The sequence below is a fragment of the Python bivittatus genome, unplaced genomic scaffold, assembly GCF_059951505.1.
Source record: "Python bivittatus isolate LINGU-HERP-01145 unplaced genomic scaffold, Pbiv_v1 ctg000350_np1212, whole genome shotgun sequence".
NCBI lineage: Eukaryota > Metazoa > Chordata > Lepidosauria > Squamata > Pythonidae > Python > Python bivittatus.
In genome coordinates, this window is record NW_028277074.1 from 28,264,189 (window position 1) to 28,282,200 (window position 18,012).

The window sequence follows — 18,012 nt, forward strand, 5'->3', positions numbered from 1 at the left end:
AGTCACATCTTTCCTACGTCAATCCCTGACTAAGTCTTTTCTCTCTCATTTATCTCCTTTCATTTCATTATGTGCCTAATTAGCTTGCTGGGTCACTGCATACTATACTCCCGAGAGGCCAGTTTAGTCATTCTGAACTCCTCAGACACTCTACCAGTAGAGATAATTAGAATGATAGGAGGTTTTTGCTATTTCCATTCTCTTGCTGCATCTAAGATTATTTTAAATGTTTTGAACTTTTTTGGCTTACCATCTATATCTGGTGGCTGAGAGCCAATGCATTTCAGTGGATACAGAACTGAAAGGATACCTGGAAAAGCTTGCAATATGAATCCTGAAGAACTCACAATTTTGCACCCTCAGTTCATATTCTTTGTAATATGGAGTTCACTAAACACAATAAGTAAGGAATACAGCTGTCTACTGAGGGCAGAGCTGCATATCCATAGCCTGGCCCCACATCCCCAAAAACCCAGCTTCTATCTCTTGGTGACACTGGGCTTCTTGTAAAGTACAGATTCATCTTTTCTAGACAGAAACTCAATCTCACTGAAAATTTGAAGTCAGTCTAATGGGCAGATGCCACTAACAGAAAAGGCTCATATCTTTGTCTTCACCAATCAGCTGTTCATAACTGGTAATGAGGACAGCAGGCTCTGACCTCTGTAAGAGTTTGAGAAGCTAGTATAAATGGACCTGTTCATTAACATAATGGCATTGTATCCATGCTTTCTATTGCTCTAATAACCCACTAACACTATACTATCATTTCTGGGTTTGCTACTTTACATGACAAGCAGACTAGGGGAGTTGTAATCAAACACATATGGAATACATATGATTAGGGAAAGCATATTTATTGTAATAAAAAGAAGTACTTTCAGTTAATATTGTAAACAATTATAAAATGTTTATAATTAGCCTATATTTTAGTGGAAAATCTTTTTTAAAACATATAAGAATGATACTTTGTTTGTTTGTTTGTTTGTTTATTTAAACATTTGTAGGGCCTCCCATCTTAGATCACAACTCTGGACAGCTCACAATGGTAAAAAAAAAAAAAAAAAGCAAAAGCAAAAGCAAAACAAAAAAACTGACACCTCAGACATCCTCCTGGGATACACCCAAGAAACCATCCACAGGCTTCCATTTCACTGTTCCCCAGCCTGGGGGGGAAAAACAGCTCTTTAGGGCATTCCATAAGATAAAAGAGTGGGGGCCTGCTGAATCGCCAGGGGAAGGGTGTACACTTATATAAATAGCTCCATGTCTTGGGCAGTGGTTGCTATTTTTATGTACCTGACGTACATAAGTTGTTTTCATATTTAGTTTTTCTCTATTTTTTTTTATTTTAAGCATTAACATTTATGCTACTTTTAATTGTAGTTTCATTTTTGTTCTGTTGTATAAGTTGCTTTGGAAAAAAATTATCTTGATTAGGAGCCTATAATTTTGAATCATAAATTATAATTTACCACCATGAGACTTTCATTTGGGAAAGAAGGCAGGTAAAAAGCAAAACAGTGGCATAAATAAATCAATAGCATAGAAAACCTCTCCAAGCAGACTACTAAATCCTTTAATTTAGTGATTATGTTAGTGGAATTCCACATAAATATTCTTAGGTTGAGAGCCAATGAGGAGGTGTAAACTATATTGTCCAGATTTTATATAATAACAAATCTTACATTGCCTACATGCATACTTAGGGTATAAAATTTAAATAGAAACTGTTTTTTAAAAAAAGTGAAAAATTCTTTGTCATTCACTAAAAAAAATGCATAATGAAAATATAACTTCATATGTATGTATGTTACAGACAAATAGAAAGTCTCTATATGATAAACTCCAGTCTATAAAACACAAATGGCCATATATGGCTGTTTTTCATTTGAAAAACAAAATAAATCTAATGAAATTCAAACAAGACATTTGAGATGCAAAAAAGAAAAAAAAATGCATTCTAACTTTAAAAGGCCAAAGAATTATTTGGTTCCTCCTAATGAAAGAGCATATTCACAAGCTGGCTAAGTAGAAGTCATGATATAAGCCAAGTCAGTCCATGAACGATAACATCTAAAATGGTAAGGACTTTAGCAAAAGGCAGCTGTGGAAATGAATATGTGCATACTTTTGTGTGAAGGGAATGCTGTGTTGTTAGCTGAGGCTCAGTTTGAAAGAGACTCTGCCTTTATCCTTGAAAATAATGTTAGTTATCTAATGAAATGGTGATACATCTTTTATTAGTATGTTAGCTTTTGCTGTAGCTTTTTGAGATAGAGAGAGATGGTAGATGTAAAAAGAAGAAATTTTAAGAAGTTGGTTTAATTTCAAGCACAATTTTTTTAGGAAACTTGAACATCTTTAATATTAGTTAGTTGGAACAACTCTGCATATTTACATTATTGACACTTTCTTGACAAATGTACAATGCTACATAAAAAAATTAAATTACATAGTAATAAACACCATAAAATGCAGCCTTGTTTAGGGTCTTGCAGCCCTGTTTAGTCCTGCAGCCCTATTTAGGGTCACCTGGGCCCTCCTGGGAAAAGGGGGGGCGGAGGACTACTTGCAGGGTCGTACAGAGGAATTTGCTGAACACCTGATGGATAAAATTGCTCAGATCTGCTCTCAGTTGGAAGCCAAGCGTGGAGTAGGTCCAGAAGAGTTGCCCAGGGAGAGTTCTTGCCCAGTTATCTGGGAACGGTTTGATCCTGTTGTCCCTGAGGAAGTGGACAGGGTCCTCAGGGCTGTCAGTGCGATCACCTGTGATTTAGATCCGTGTCCCTCCTGGTTAGTTAGATCTACCAAGGAGGTGACCTTAGGGTGGGTCTTGGCGGTGGTTAATTCATCCTTGCAGGAGGGGGTGTTCCCAAAGCCTTTCAAAGAGGCTTTGGTCTGCCATCTCCTCAAGAAACCATCGCTAGACCCCACCCTCCTGGACAACTTTCGTCCAGTCTCCCACCTCCCTTTTTTAGGGAAGGTGGTAGAAAAGGTGGTCGCACGGCAGCTTCAGAGGATCCCGGAGGAAATGGATTATCTGGGCCCCTATCAGTCAGGATTCAGGCCTGGTTATGGGACAGAAACAGCATTGGTCGCACTTTTAGATGATCTCTGGTGAGAGCGGGATGGGGGTAGTGCATCCATCCTTGCTCTTCTTGACCTCTCGGCAGCTTTCGATACCATCGACCATGGTATCCTTTTGGGTCGGCTGCAGGAGTTGGGGTTGGGTGGCACAATGTTGTGCTGGTTCAGCTCCTTTCTCCAAGGCCAAACCCAATCGGTGTTGATAGGGAGCGAGAGGTCCAGCCCCCGGCCCCTACTGTGTGGGGTGCCACAGGGGTCAGTGCTTTCACCACTCCTATTTAATATCTACATGAAGCCGCTGGGTGAGATCATCCGGCACCATGGAGTGAGGTATCATCAGTATGCTGATGATACCCAACTATACATCTCCATCCCAGGTGCCTTAAGTGATGCTGTGACTGCCCTTTCGCGGTGCCTGGAGGCTGTGGGGGCCTGGATGGGGGACAACAGGCTTCAGCTGAACCCTGGTAAGACGGAGTGGCTGTGGATACGGGGAGCCTCAAGATCTAGGACTTTGTCATCTTTGGTTCTTGACGGGGTTGCACTACCCCAGACAGACCTGGTGTGTAATTTGGGGATTCTCCTGAACTCACGACTCCTGTTCAAAGAGCAGGTGGCAGTCGTGGCCAGGAGGGCCTTTGCATGACTTTGTGTCGTGTGGCAGTTACGCCCCTTCCTGGATCAGGGGGACCTCTGCATGGTCACTCATGCCCTGGTCACCTCTGGGTTGGACTACTGTAATGTGCTCTACATGGGGCTACTCTTGAAGAGTATCCGGAAGCTACAGCTGGTGCAGAATGCGGCGGCGCGGACAGTTCTTAATGCCCCTAGGAGGGCACCTATAACACTGCTGTTGCACGAGTTGCATTGGTTACCGGTTTGTTTCTGGGTCCAATTCAAGGTGTTGGTCATCACCTTTAAAGCCCTTCATGGCACAGGACCAGATTATCTGAGGAACCGCCTTGCCCTGGTTACTTCAGCCCGTCCCACTCGGTCCAGCAGAAGGGGCAGGTTGCAGACCCCACCGGTCAGGGAATTTTAATTGGTGGTATCTAGGCAGAGAGCCTTTTCTGCTGCAGTGCCCACCCTATGGAACATCCTGTCTCCTGAGGTCCGGTGTGCCCCCTCCCTCATGGCCTTCAGGAAAGGTATTAAATCCTGGCTTTGCCAGAAGGCCTGGGGGCCAGAGGGGCACACCGGACCTCAGGAGGCAGGATGTTCCATAGGGCGGGCACTGCAGCAGAAAAGGCTCTCTGCCTAGACCCCACCAATCGAAATTCCCTGACCTGTGGAGATGGCTGGTGGGATGATGGGTTGCCACCCCCCCCAGCATCTTACAGGTTTCTATAGGGCCAAAATTAGAGGAGGTTTTTTAGGGCATTTTTAATGTTTTTTTAATTATTTATAGTTTTTAACCATCTTGGAGAGAATTGTGTTTTTTCTTTTTTATTGTGAGCCGCCCAGAGTCACCCGTGGGGAGATGGGCGGCATACAAGCCGAATAAATAAATAAAATAAAATAAAATAATAAAATAAAATAATGTTTTAGAGGACAATGAATGCAAGTTTTTCTTGCAAGGAACTGAATGTGCAATACCTGCAAAATATATTTTGGAAATGTTCTCCAGAGTTAATTTTATATTTTCATTATACAAGTGGAAAACCATTACAAAAGTATTTCACTAAATAATTTGGAGGGTATCTGAATGCTGCATTTTGCTTTTAGAAGTTATTATAATGTGTCTGAAGGAATGAAGGTCTAAGAAAGTTAACAAGTGAATTGAGCAATTACTTTTATTTCCTGCATTTGGAATCAGTCATTTTATAAGGAAATGTTTCTGAACCTATGAAAGCTTGAGATAAGCTTAATCTTATTTTAATAAGTTTATTATTTTTAAGAAAAGTTTAAGACCTTATTTTCAGATTTGAAAAAAACAGGAAAATGCATTAATATTTTCTTAATAATGTTAATTTAAACTTTGTTTTCAAGAAAGTTAATTTGAGTACTCACAATCACACAAAAAAGTGATCTTGGGCAATTAATTTGCTATTATTGCAGCAACTGCAAATATTAATGAAACTAATTCTCCTCTGCACCATGATGTTATGTGAACAAGTACCAAAAGTTAATATTGCTTTTTGGCATGGAGCATGATGCCCCATTCTTTTCAGCATCCTAAACTTTAAGGTACAAAACATTAATTATGCTCAATAGAGGATTCTGAATTACAAACAGGCATATTAGACACTTCTATCCTGACCTGAGTAAGTTAAAAACCACCCTGAATCATCACAGTTTTCATCAAGCCCTTTTAACATTTCTGTCTGAATTGGATTTATATGTTAGCAGGTACTTGATCTTGGCTAATCTAGAAAGTTAAGCAAGCAAACTTGATCTTAATTAGTACTTGAATGGGGGAACAGCTGGAATGAATTGTTTGTAGGCTAAACTAGTAAGTTAAACCTCCTGAGAAAAGAGAAATAACAAAGTACTTCCATATGATAATTGTATGGATGGGTCCATGTGTCACCAGAAATCAAGCATAACTCAAAAGCAATTTTATTTTGTAACCCTTCAGGAATGATTCTTTAACCATATCCTCAGCTTGTGTTGTAATCTATAAAGTCACATCTAGTCTGTGACTTCTTATGCACAGTACAAATGAAGCATGGAAGAAAGATTTTTAAGGACACTGGGTAAATATGAAATGAGGCTTAGACATTAGAAATGAGGGGCTATATATGCCATGGTGAAATGCTGAAATAAACCTATATTTATTTATTTATATTCCCACTGTTCATTATCTTAATATTGGTTTGATAATGATTGTTTAGGGAAATCTATCATGTTACGACAAAGCTTATTGATTAACTCTATGACGTTGGTAGCTGTTATTAGGAAGTCCAATGCCACTATAATAATTTAAAGACTATTGGGTTGGATTTGGTTCAAGATATTAGAGATCATGTTATTCTGAACTTCCTGCTTGAAAACATTGCTTTCAGTCTGGTAAAGATTGCCTAGTCAAGGGCAACTGATGCCCAGATTATAGAACTTTGGTTGAAGGATATGAGGGAATCTATCAGATTCTACAAAGTTTAGCATGAAATAGAGGAAAGGATGTCTTTTAATCCCTGGAGCAAAAAAAGCAGTTATGGAAGTTATAGATTATTTAGTCTTCTTCTGTCATTTACATAAAGTCTGAGACTGATCAAACTTATTAGTATGAGGTATTGCTTTAAACTTTGGCTTCTAGGGCTGTGAACTGGCAGGTATTATAGCATTGACACCCTCTGTGGAACAACAATGTTTAATTACTAGATGAGTTAGGTAGCTTTCTAAATCATCAATTAGGATTCTTCCTCTGCTTTTCTCCCTGGCTTTATTCTTCTCACTTGTTTCATTTTCCCACAGCAAAGATGGGTTCCTGAGCCAAAGTACAAATAGAAGTTGAATTTCTTGGTTGCCAGCTCTGGATCAGCATTAAGCAAAATAAGCACATGCTTAGGGCACCAAGGAAAGGAGACACCACAGAATTCCCCCCCCCCCCAAAACTATCATGTCTTTAACCCTTTCACTGCCACTCAACTTTAGTCAATTTTTTGGTAATTATTTTTATTTGCCACGTTCAACATTAATCTGCATTGTTAAAAAGGTTTTCTTTGGCATGGTGAGTGACTAAAGTTTAGAAGTTTGAGTCTTCACAAATGGCCAAAGGACACCATTGTTGGGCTGTGCTTAGAGCATCAGTTGGCCTTGTCTGTCACTATTTGTTTCCTAATAAACAGCCCATTGAGCATGTATGCTCTTTTTTACGTCTGTGGAAATTTCCTGATTGAACATATCACCTTCAAGATTCAAGTTCAGATTAGAATGAAACATACAGCTGAACATTTATATCCAGAATTAGCTGATGAGTTATGAGGGAAAGAAATATCTTGTTTTAAGAAAAGACTGTTTTCTTCCATTTTGTTCTGCTTTTAAATAAAGGTGCTTTATCATCTAAAGCAAACTAAACCCTGATGGCACTATGCCTATAGTTTCTTATCGATTAAAGCAGTGTTTCCATTCTTTTTTTTTAACAGACATATTAGCTTTGATTTCAAGGCAGATCACTGTGTGTTTCATATTGTGTAAAACACAGTAGAAAAAAAGAGTTGTCATTTGTATCATGCAAGCATATTTATTTCATTCCATTTTTTTCTCCACTTTGGTCAACAGTTGAAGATCTTAATATTAGAGATATCAAAAGCAGGGCAAAAAAATATTTTCACCCATGAAAATAAAATAAAACTAGAAAAGGAAATCGTAGCTGTTCTCTTTAAAGAAAATTAATGTAGTAAATCTAATTATTCAGATCTAGAAATCAAGTTTATCATTTTTTTCAGAATACATTGCCTTTAACTCCCTTTAGGTGAAAGATGTTGAAAAAAATATTTCCCTTAATTTATGAAGCTGATTGCAGTGGTTTATCAAATTGTCTCTCCCTCCCTCCCTCTCCTTCTCTTTACACACACACACACCTCTCTTTATAGAGTCTTTGTTTGCCTTTCCCAAACATCCTATATAACAGGGTTCCTCAACCTCAGCAACTTTAAGATGGGTGGACTTCAACTACCAGAATTCCCCAGCCAGCCATGCTGGCTGGGGAATTCTGGGAGTTGAAGTCCACCCATCTTAAAGTTGCTGAGGTTGAGGAACCCTGCTACATAAAATCTGCAGGGGGCTAAGGAGTTGCAAGGCCTTCTAAGCTCTTACAATGCCATTAAGAATATGGCAGCCTCCCCTTTTTCTCCCTTTTTGATGGCCTCTTAAATATTTGAAAAGCTTTTTTGTTTGGCCTTCTACTAAAACATATTTACCCTGTATTTTCAATGAAGCAATACCAGCAATTATTGTATAGCTAATATGTAGAGGTTCATGTGGGACTATGAACTAGAGTACTAGTACTAGAGGAACACAACAAATATCTTCGTACTCTGTATCCAAAAACTGACTATGTAGTCTGGCCCTAATTTGCAGAAACCATAGGGTTTTCTTTTGTTTTACATAGTGATTTTATTGCATCTATAGCATCCTAACTTTACCTTGGTTACTTTACACAGGTTTACCAAGCAGAAATTGCACCTCTTAAAGAGAATGTGAACAACATGAATGACTTAGCTCATCAGTTTACCACATCTGAGATTCCACTGTCTCCATATACGCTCAACCGATTAGAAGACCTGAATGGAAGATGGAAACTCCTGCAGGTAATAATGTACACCTTAAGAACAATCAGTACTGTCAGGATGGTGATTTGGAGTTTTTGTCTGTCTTGATTTTCCTTCATGCAAAGCAAGAAACAAAAAGATCCTAACCATTCTTTCTCAAAACTGGGATTACTTATTTTATGAATGATAAGATAATAGCTATATCCATGCTATATGTGTGTGTGTGTATGTGTGTGTGTATGTATATATGCATGAATTGCTTCATTTTCTGAAGAACTAGAAAATATTTTTTTTAAAATGTAATATATTTCTAAAGTAGTTTTAACAGTACTTTCAAATGCTGGTTTCAAAACTCTATCTTAGCGAATATTACTCAAAATTACATAATTATTAATGATCAGGATAGAATGCTAATGTTGATCATTAGCACCATAATGCAATTTAGTTATGCTGAAAATTACTGTCAAAGTGGTTCTTTGGACTTCCACTGTGGAATGTATATCCTGATAACCTTTTAACTGTCAATTAATTAATATCAACAGAACCAAAAATGGGTGGTTATCATTTTGTGGGGGGGAAGGGCCTACTTGTTGTCCTCTGTGTCCAAGAAAGTTCACTGACAATTATCTCTCTCTCAGGCAACATTGTCATTAAAGACATTGGTAACACTCTAAACAGTAAACTTGGCACGACTGAGAACAGAATATTCTAGTTGGTTGTGGGATGTCTGTGGATGCTTCCGTAATTGTTTTCCTGAAGATTAATTAAATCATTCAGGATAAAATAATTTCTCTGTAACCTCACTCCTGCTGGTATGTGAGATTTGAATTCTGGAAGAAGCATAGAAAATCCAGTTGGTTTTCTTTATGGAAACTAGTCCATTTAAGAGACTGAGTAGGAAAAAAAGTCCACATAAGATATTTTACTGCAAAATTAGGCAAATGTAAAATTTTATTGACATAATGATCCTCTGACAGTGTCCTTAATATCTGGCACACAGAATTCTACTGTCTCTCTACTGGAAATTTCATATAGAAACCTGTTGATGACATCATATGAAATGAAATTGTTTATAAGAAACAAGTAATAAGCTATATAAAATAACCATTGGTTGCTTTTATGATAACGGGTTAAAGACATGAAATCAGTGGGACAAGTTAGCCAATAATTTGAATAAGAAGTGATGTCAACTAATTAGTCTACTTCTAGTGCAATGAATTCCTTAAGTTTATGTATTTATGTGAAGAAGACATTTCATTTTGCTGGCCTTCAAAATATTATAAACAGTTAAATTTGTTAATGTATTCTTAATTTTTACAACCCCTATGTTCTTGTTTGTTGATCCAGAAAGGAAATTATATACAAACTTGAAACCATTTTTTTGTATGCTATATTTTTTATACCTTAGATTCATATTTCAGTTGATGATTTTCAGATAGTACACAATCTTAGTGCTATCAAGGGATATGAAAATAATTGAACTTTTTTCCATAATGCACAACCAGCATCTTTTTTTTTTTTTTTTTTAAGCAAAGGGCTGGTAGCGTTGAAATACCTAAAATGGGGTTAATTTGCCTACAAGGAACTGGTCCTGCTTTCTATAACTTTAAATGTTCCTTCAGTGAATGTAACAAAGTAGAAATGAGCCAGAGAGTTGCAGTTGACACCCCCTACAACATAATCACATTTCTTAAGCATAGGTGGTACTTCTTGATTTATCCTTAAGCTATCTACTTAAGTATGTTTTCGCTACAGTGTTTTAACTATGTATGCATTTCTCATTACTAATTTAGTTAATTTATTCCTAATTACCAGTATGCTATTTTCTGTCAAGTTTGTAGCATTGCAGTGATGGTATCTTCTCATTAAGATATTGTAAGGCTGTATTGCTGATGGCTTTTTTATTTGCATAGTCACATAATAAAGACACATTTGCATAAATAATTAAAAATATAAACAGAACTTGATCATTTTCTATTAAAATTAAATGGCATAAATGTTAAAATTTAATAAAATAATATTATGACTTTTTTTCTGACAAAGCTTTACTTCTTACAGAACCTTTACTTCTGTTTTTTCCTTCAAGAGCTGGGTGTGGTAATAGTGGTGGTAGCCATCTATAAGGCTCCCTAATTTTCCAATAAATTTGCTGAAGTGGGGATGATAAATACCAGTGCAGTGAACCATTTACTTGAAAGCACCTGTGCATTAGCTAGAAGTGCCCCTTCTCTTGTAGGAAGGAAATGTTTGGATTTAGTCAAGTTACCTCTTTTATTCTTAAAACTCCAGACTACAGGTCTTTTGCATGTATTGAATTAATTATAAAATCTCAGTCAACCAAATGCATTTTTAAAACTCAGTTTAGGCAGCAATTATAATGAATATAAGTTATCCCCAATGAGCTAGGACATATATTGCTGGAATTGGACTAGGGAAATCTGACTGGTGATCATGAAGTAAATAGCAGATGCAACTGATATAGGACCACATTTTTTCAGAGATAATCTGTTGGGGGAACACCTATCAGTGTTTTGGGTTAAAGCAAGTAATAATTGGGGCAGGAGTCAAAAGTGTATAGGACACTATTTTTATTTCTGACTACTCTTTCTCTTGGGCAACCCCTTTTGTCTCTCCAACACTTTTCAGACTTTCCCATTATGAAAAAAGCTACAAGAAAAAGGGCAGATCACCTTTACTAAGTATCTTAACTTGTAACAGCCAAAGTCTACATGGAGATCACATGTGCAGGAACATAATGATACCAAATGACAACATACACATTATGATGTCATTCCACAAATGCCAAAATGAGGTACTTACAGCATGACATGCACCACAAGTCTGTATTAAAGCTGCATTAAAGTTAATTATGGCATCCTCCCAACTCACATTTACTCCATCTGCCCCTCCAAGAATGCCCATGTATATGTGACCTAGGACTACTAGTTATCTATTCTTAACAATTGTTCTGGGTTCAGTGTAGGGTATATTATCAAATTTGCACAACACAATTAACCCAGTCATCAATTAGATTATGAAAATCAAAACTTCCTGTTGCTGATTATACAATGATGCTAATCAGTCAGATGTCACCATTTGGGGAATACAGTGTCCTACCCACTTTCCCCAGAAGGCATCCAATATCCTATGAGCTCTTGAGTCAAGACAAGACAGCAAGGCTTCATTATATCATTAGTCACTTTGTGGTAATTAATTTAAACAGTGTTCTGTTTCATTTTTTTATGAACTGCCCATCAGTTAGCAGAAACTGCAGCTTAAATTCTATATATCTATAATTGTATACCCAACAAGGCCCACACCAAGATAAATATAGATTATTTTTATATAAACTATAAATATTTATATGTATATATTTATATAAACTTTATTATTTTATATAAACTATACTGATTCACAATGCAGCGAAACATACGCTAGTGTGTGATACTTTATGGAAAATATGTCCTTGTTACAAATACTCGCAGACCAAATACAGTCATTGAGACAACCCTCACGTAAGCAGACCAAGGCAGATGAGTCCTGGCTGAAACTCAGGGGGATGTTTATTTATCCAACAATAGCCTGTGCAAAATGCATCCCTCTAATAGCCCACATACATAGAATATCTCTCTCTGTCACATATAATCATGTTGTGGCAATGCTTGTCATCAATTTTAAAATATTAATTAGTACAATAAATTTGATTCCTCTTTTTGATAAACAGCACTTGTTAACCAAAGATGGTACTGGAATGTTCTGTTTTCCACTTAGATAAATGCAGGCTTGTATAAATCATAACAAGGAAGGCAGCTGCTTTGTGGTCCCCAAGCAATACAGCATTCCCCTTGTCTGTGCAACTATAGCCCCTAGATTTTTCCCTGTTAAGAGAAATTGTGGGGTAGGAACCTCAATATAGGGATATCATAACAGGGCTGCAAAAATCCAGATGACCCCAAGATAACTGTAAAAATAGTTATCTTTCTTTGCTGCTGTCTGATGGTCAGGAAGATCTTTGCAGCCATGACTGAACCTGCTGCTGAAGAGAGTTGTATGACACTAGAGGCGTCTTGATGGGACCCCAAAGGTTTCCTAGGAGCCAGGCAGCAAAGGGTGCAACTTGAGTGGAATTTGCAGCAGTGATCTATTCCTACTTGTACTTAGCTACTGTGGAAATTGGAGATATTTAATTTGGGCTTGATAAAGGCAAGTGTGACAGTTGTGGGATGGCTAGGGAGGAGGTGCTGCAGCTGTGCTACCTTCTTCACAGTCACTTTCAACTCTAAATCAGCCCCCACCTTAGTCAACAGTAGTGCCATGACTGTCACTGGCCTTTTCTTCCCCCTTCCTGAGTCAGGGAAAGAATACTTTACAAGACTAAAAAATGAGGGAAGACTCAGGTCCACTGCTCCAGCAATTATAGGGTCAAAGCTACATTATCTCCGTCTCTTCCCTCTTTCTACCTGCCCTGAATTGCCACAGACTGAGGAGAGGGCTCAGTAGCTGAGCTCTTTCAACCAATGGGTCACCCATTTGAGAGATTTGCCTTGGGCACAGAGTACTCTGTTTATGCCCCTGGAAACTGCCAAAATGTTACAAGAAAGAAGAAACACAGAAGCATGGGTTTTTCAAAAAATGCAAGTTAGTAGAAATGATGAATAAACAATGAAAAATATTTTTATTTAGCTAAATGTAATGCTTATGTTTTTACTCAGTAAAACATAAGCATTACATTTAGCTAGATAAAAATATGGTAAAATCCATGTAGACCTAAAAAACAAACATAATAAACTGAGGCTGGAAGATTAGAAGGAATAATGTGTTTAAAATGGCTTACAGCACAACCAGGATTTGTTTGGGATGAGAGCAGCATTGATCACAAAACCTGTGTCCCATAACCATCAGGCCTGTGGGCTACCAGCCACAAACCGCAGAGGAAAACAAAGTTTTTAGAGGTCCCTAAATCTAAAAATACTCCAAGAGGAACAAATAAAATAGACCGAATAAAAAGTAACATCCTTGAGATCCTTTAAGGCAAATGACTATAAAAGAACAGAGGCATAGAGGCAACTTACAGGATCAGCAGGAAATTAAGCTGGAAATGGGACCCAAATATAAATCAAAGTCACAAAGCTGTACTGATTTTACTTGCAACAAATCACCAGCAGTGTGGTAGGTACAATTTCATAAGGAGGGGCTGAAGTCAAGGCCTGCAGACAAATGTGGTCATGTTCATAAGAAAGTGAACAGCCTCTAAGGCTGTTTTTTTTTTTTAACCACTTTTCCATGGCCAACCAGGAAGCTGGTGGCATAATTGACTGTGCAGTCAAACAGTGTTTGCAAGGTGTTTAGTGCTGCCAGACCTTGGCAGGAAGCTGTATCATTTGATCCACCATTTTTTAAGTGGAAACAGCCCCACTTAAAGTTGCCAGAATTTCTATGCTACAGAAATCCAGATGATTGCTAGAAAGCAGCAGTCCTGGGTATCTCTTTGCTCCACCTGGTGGTAATTTTGTCATCTAGATCTGCTACCCCTAGTCTCATGTTTCAGCCCAGCACAGCTAATCAGGTGGGACTAGTTAACCTAAAGCAAACCTAGAGCTGTTTAGGATTAAAAGTCATCTTCCCCTGCTCTGCTGCTGACTGCATGTTCACACAATATGTTTACCCACATTCCTGAAAGACTGTTGCCCAAACAGGGCTATCGGTATCGTGATACAGTACATGATAATTTGAATAGGTTGGGGTTTGGGTTAGCATATTGTGTGAATTCAGCACTTGTAATTTGTAAACCATGGTTTATGTTTGAGCATATAGTGTGGTTTATTCAATAAATGGCATTTAAGATATCATGGCTTTACATGGTATGCACACCTAGCTGTAGTGCTGGACCCAGACCAGCAATCTAGGTTAAAATCTCCACTTAACTATGAAAATGGAGCAAAGCAATCTGCACATATCTGTGCTATAGCTAACTTGCACTGGGACCAGTTACTGTGGACATAATATAGTAACATCTCCTTCTCCATTTTATTTCTGTCTGCTTTATCTAGATGGTTATCTTACTATATAATAATCCTAAATATCAAGGCAATAGTATTCTTTATTGTGGCTGTCCCCAACAGCTTCTTAGAGCAGCAATGTACTCTCTCAGCAAGAAGATTTATGCATGTGTATATGTGTATAATATAATACATATGGTGTGAGAAGGAAGAGATGCTAGAAAATGTGGTAGTGACAATAGATTGCCTGGAGAAGCTATCATTTATCTGATTTGTTTGATTCTATTGTTGGCAAGAATATAAGGAGTTGATTTACATCACAAAATAGTTTTCTTACCAGGGACTTCAATCAATAGGACCCCCTTTGGGTAAACTCATCAATAGACAGTCTATTCTTATCAAGAAGGGCTTTTTTATTTCTTTGAAAACAGCCTTCTTCCATATTCTGGGTTCCATTTCCTCTAAATTTTAAAAACAGATTTTTCTGTTGAAACAAATTTTTATTTATAGCACAAGAAGCACATTGAAATAATTAAAGTTCACATTTCAACTTTAAAAGCTTTAATTTTTTCCTATCTTCTTCCAGGATTTTTACCGTTGATGTTGATTATGATTAAGAAAAAGTCAGTACTGAAATACTGCCATCTCCTCATCTGGAATCTTCGGGAGATGATTATGATAAGCAGAGTGCTGAACCCCATCATGGAGTGATTTTTCGTAGTGAGAGTTATGTGAATTTTTGCTAGTGAGAGTTATGTGAATGTATCTAATTTTACACTGTCATTCCCTTCAGGTCAAATTAAGTGAGAACTCAATCAATGGCCAAGTAAGAGCATAAAAATTTTGAACACGGGAGAATTTCTAGTTCTAATTTTTGCAAGGAAAACTTGTTTCAAATAGTGCAATTTATAGCTCTTATTATAAGCTATAAAGACAGTGATCATAGAACAAATTTCTTTTCCAGCTATTGCTACCAGGTCTGTTGTGATATCCACAATCTACAACACATTAACTGAGCTTCAGTGTTATTTTCCATCTGGAGGTGATCAGAGGTGGCAGATCAGCAAATCATGAGTGTCTTGTTATGCCTTTGTTAGGGAGTAGCAAGCAAAGCATAAAGAGCTATCCCAGTGTTTCTCAACCTTGGTAACTTTAAGATGTGTGGACTTCAACTCCGAGAATTCTGGGAATTGAAGTCCACACATCTTAAAGTTGCCAAGGTTGAGAAATACTGAGCTATACTCCTTACAGAAAACTACCTTTTTACCATTTTTTTTTTTTTGGTTTAAGGACAGAGTCTTTTTAATCACAGTAAACAGTGAATTCCATAATATAAAATACAGTAAACACAGTAGAGGTATATTTCATCCAATACAATATTTATTAAAGTATGACATCAAAATCTGTAATTTTGTTATGTGTTTTTAATCTTGTTTTTAAGTACCATTAGCCACCCAGAATCATGAATTTATATGGTCATACAAATTGAATAAATTAAATAAATAAATGAATAAAATAAACAAATAAGCAACTAGATAAATAAATAAATGTATCAAGTAAAAACAGCAAATTAAAATCCCTGAGGTAGTTAATGAATCACTACTTTACAATAAAAATAATACATTACAAAACCTGAAAACTTCTGAAAAGAATATTGGGAAGTGAGAAGAACCTTATGATCTAAAATACGGTGTTTTGCATGTTTGTATATGCTGCGGAAATGAAGTTATTTTTATCTTACATTGCTAGCCTAGGCTTTCCAATTTGTTTTGCCAGAAAAAAAAAATGTTTTTACTAAATCACTTTATGTTTCTTCAGACTCTATTTCCTGCAGTTTCTACTTTAGCCCACTTGCATTTTACTGGTGATCTGTCTCTGACCATTTTTCTGGTCTAACAATGAGCACAAGTCTCTCTTGTGTCCCTTTCGCAAGAAAGTCCTGCTTTTCTAATATATGGTTTTTTATAAGAATCTGTCAGTTCAAATTGGTTATACCAGTTTTTTGAGCTTTGTCTAGGCCTACTGACAGCTGTGCACAATATAACAAGGTTATCCTGTGACAGGAGAAAGGGAAACCTGGGCACATTGATTTAAAGTTCCATATTGTTTTTGCTGTGTCTCTGTTACTAACCATGATAGATGGTTTCATTGGTTCTCATAATGATTCAAAACCTCTGTATAGCAAAGAATAAATAAAGGAGCCCACTCTTTTCTCTGCCTGTCAATTCCCAGGGCTGTCAGAATCTGTCATGATTGCTTAATATTTGCCTTAATCTCTCACTAAATACTGTTAGCAACTTATATGAGATTTTGTCCTTTCTACCCTTTGTGCCAGCCTCTCTATGGAGGCAGTAGGTTTTGAGAAATAATAGATTCTGTTTTCTCAAGAGAAACTAAGAAATATTTCATTTGAGCTAAATATGCTCTGGAAATATTGTAATACAGGTAGTCCTCAACCTACAACCATTTCATCAGCGACCATTCCAAGTTACAATGGCACTGAACAAATGGTGGTTACAATCAGTCCTCAGAGTTCCAGCCATCCCAGCAGCCCCACAGTCACGTGATCGCTATCTGGGTGCTTGACAACCCATTTGCAGTTACAACCATTGCCAAACACCCCACAGTCACATGATTGCCATTTGCAACCTTCCATACTGGCTTCCCCAGAAGGTTAATGGGGAAGGCAGCAGGGAAAGTTGCAGGTCGCTGGGGTAAGTCTCCCCTACCCTCACACCTTCCCCAGCCCCTCTGCAGCTGCACTGCACTGGCCACTTGCACACCCCTGCCACCCTCACCGACCCATGCCACACTTTTTGCACATCCCCTCATACCTTTCTGCACTGTCCCTGACTCTCCCCAACCCATGTGGCGCCTCTCACCCAATTCACACTGTGCCATATCTCTGTGCACCCCCTTGCACCCTTGTGCACCCTCCCTAACCTGCATAGCACCTCTTGCACACCCCCTCACACCTTCACACACTCTCCCTGACCCATGCCACATCTCTTGGGCATCCTTACGCACCCTCCCTGTCCCACATAGCACCTCTTGCAACCCCCTCCCACCCCTCTGACCCATGCCTTGCTTCTCGTGCACCCCCTTGCACCCTCACACACCTTCTCTGACACTCCCTCGCACCCTTGCACAACTTGCCTGTGCAGCACTGCACCTCTCACACACCCTCCCCAACCCTCCCTCACACTTCCGTGCAATACTTCACTCTCTCTTCCACCCAGCAGCAGCCATTTACCTCCTGCAGGCAACTTTAGTTGTGGGAAGCTGACAGGAAGTAGTCTCACCTAATGACCATAGGATTCAGTTAACGATGCCAACCAGAATTGCAGGGATTGCTGTTACTAAGCAATGTGGTCGCAGTTTACATTATCTAGTAATGAATTCCAGTCCCAATTGCCGTCATAAGTCAAGGACTACCTGTAGCACTGTTATATATTGTTATAATTTCAAGCAATATAGCTATGTCTTGCTATATTACGCTACCCAGTTCTTAACAGCATCTTAATAGCCAGCAAATTCCTTGTGACATAAAGCTTTCACAGGGAAAACAACTTTATAAAATGCTCAAATTATGTTATACATATTTGATGAATTGACTTTTGGCTCACAAAGCTGATTCCTGTGTTAAAAATACTATGGATTTCATCCTACTCATACTATTTGAAGTATGTTTATGAACTATAATATAAGCT

The 18,012-nt window shown here is 38.0% G+C and overlaps 1 protein-coding gene across 18 annotated transcripts in view; it reads left to right on the forward strand.

The window, feature by feature from the left end:
* Window positions 1–18,012, forward strand: part of DMD (dystrophin) — an 886,326-nt gene that overhangs the window by 744,732 nt on the left and 123,582 nt on the right. For all 18 annotated transcript variants that reach the window (XM_088144802.1, XM_088144803.1, XM_088144790.1 and 15 more), the window contains one exon: window positions 8,196–8,342. In XM_088144802.1, coding sequence (XP_088000928.1) covers window positions 8,196–8,342 — 147 coding nt within the window. The remainder of the gene's footprint in view (window positions 1–8,195; window positions 8,343–18,012) is intronic.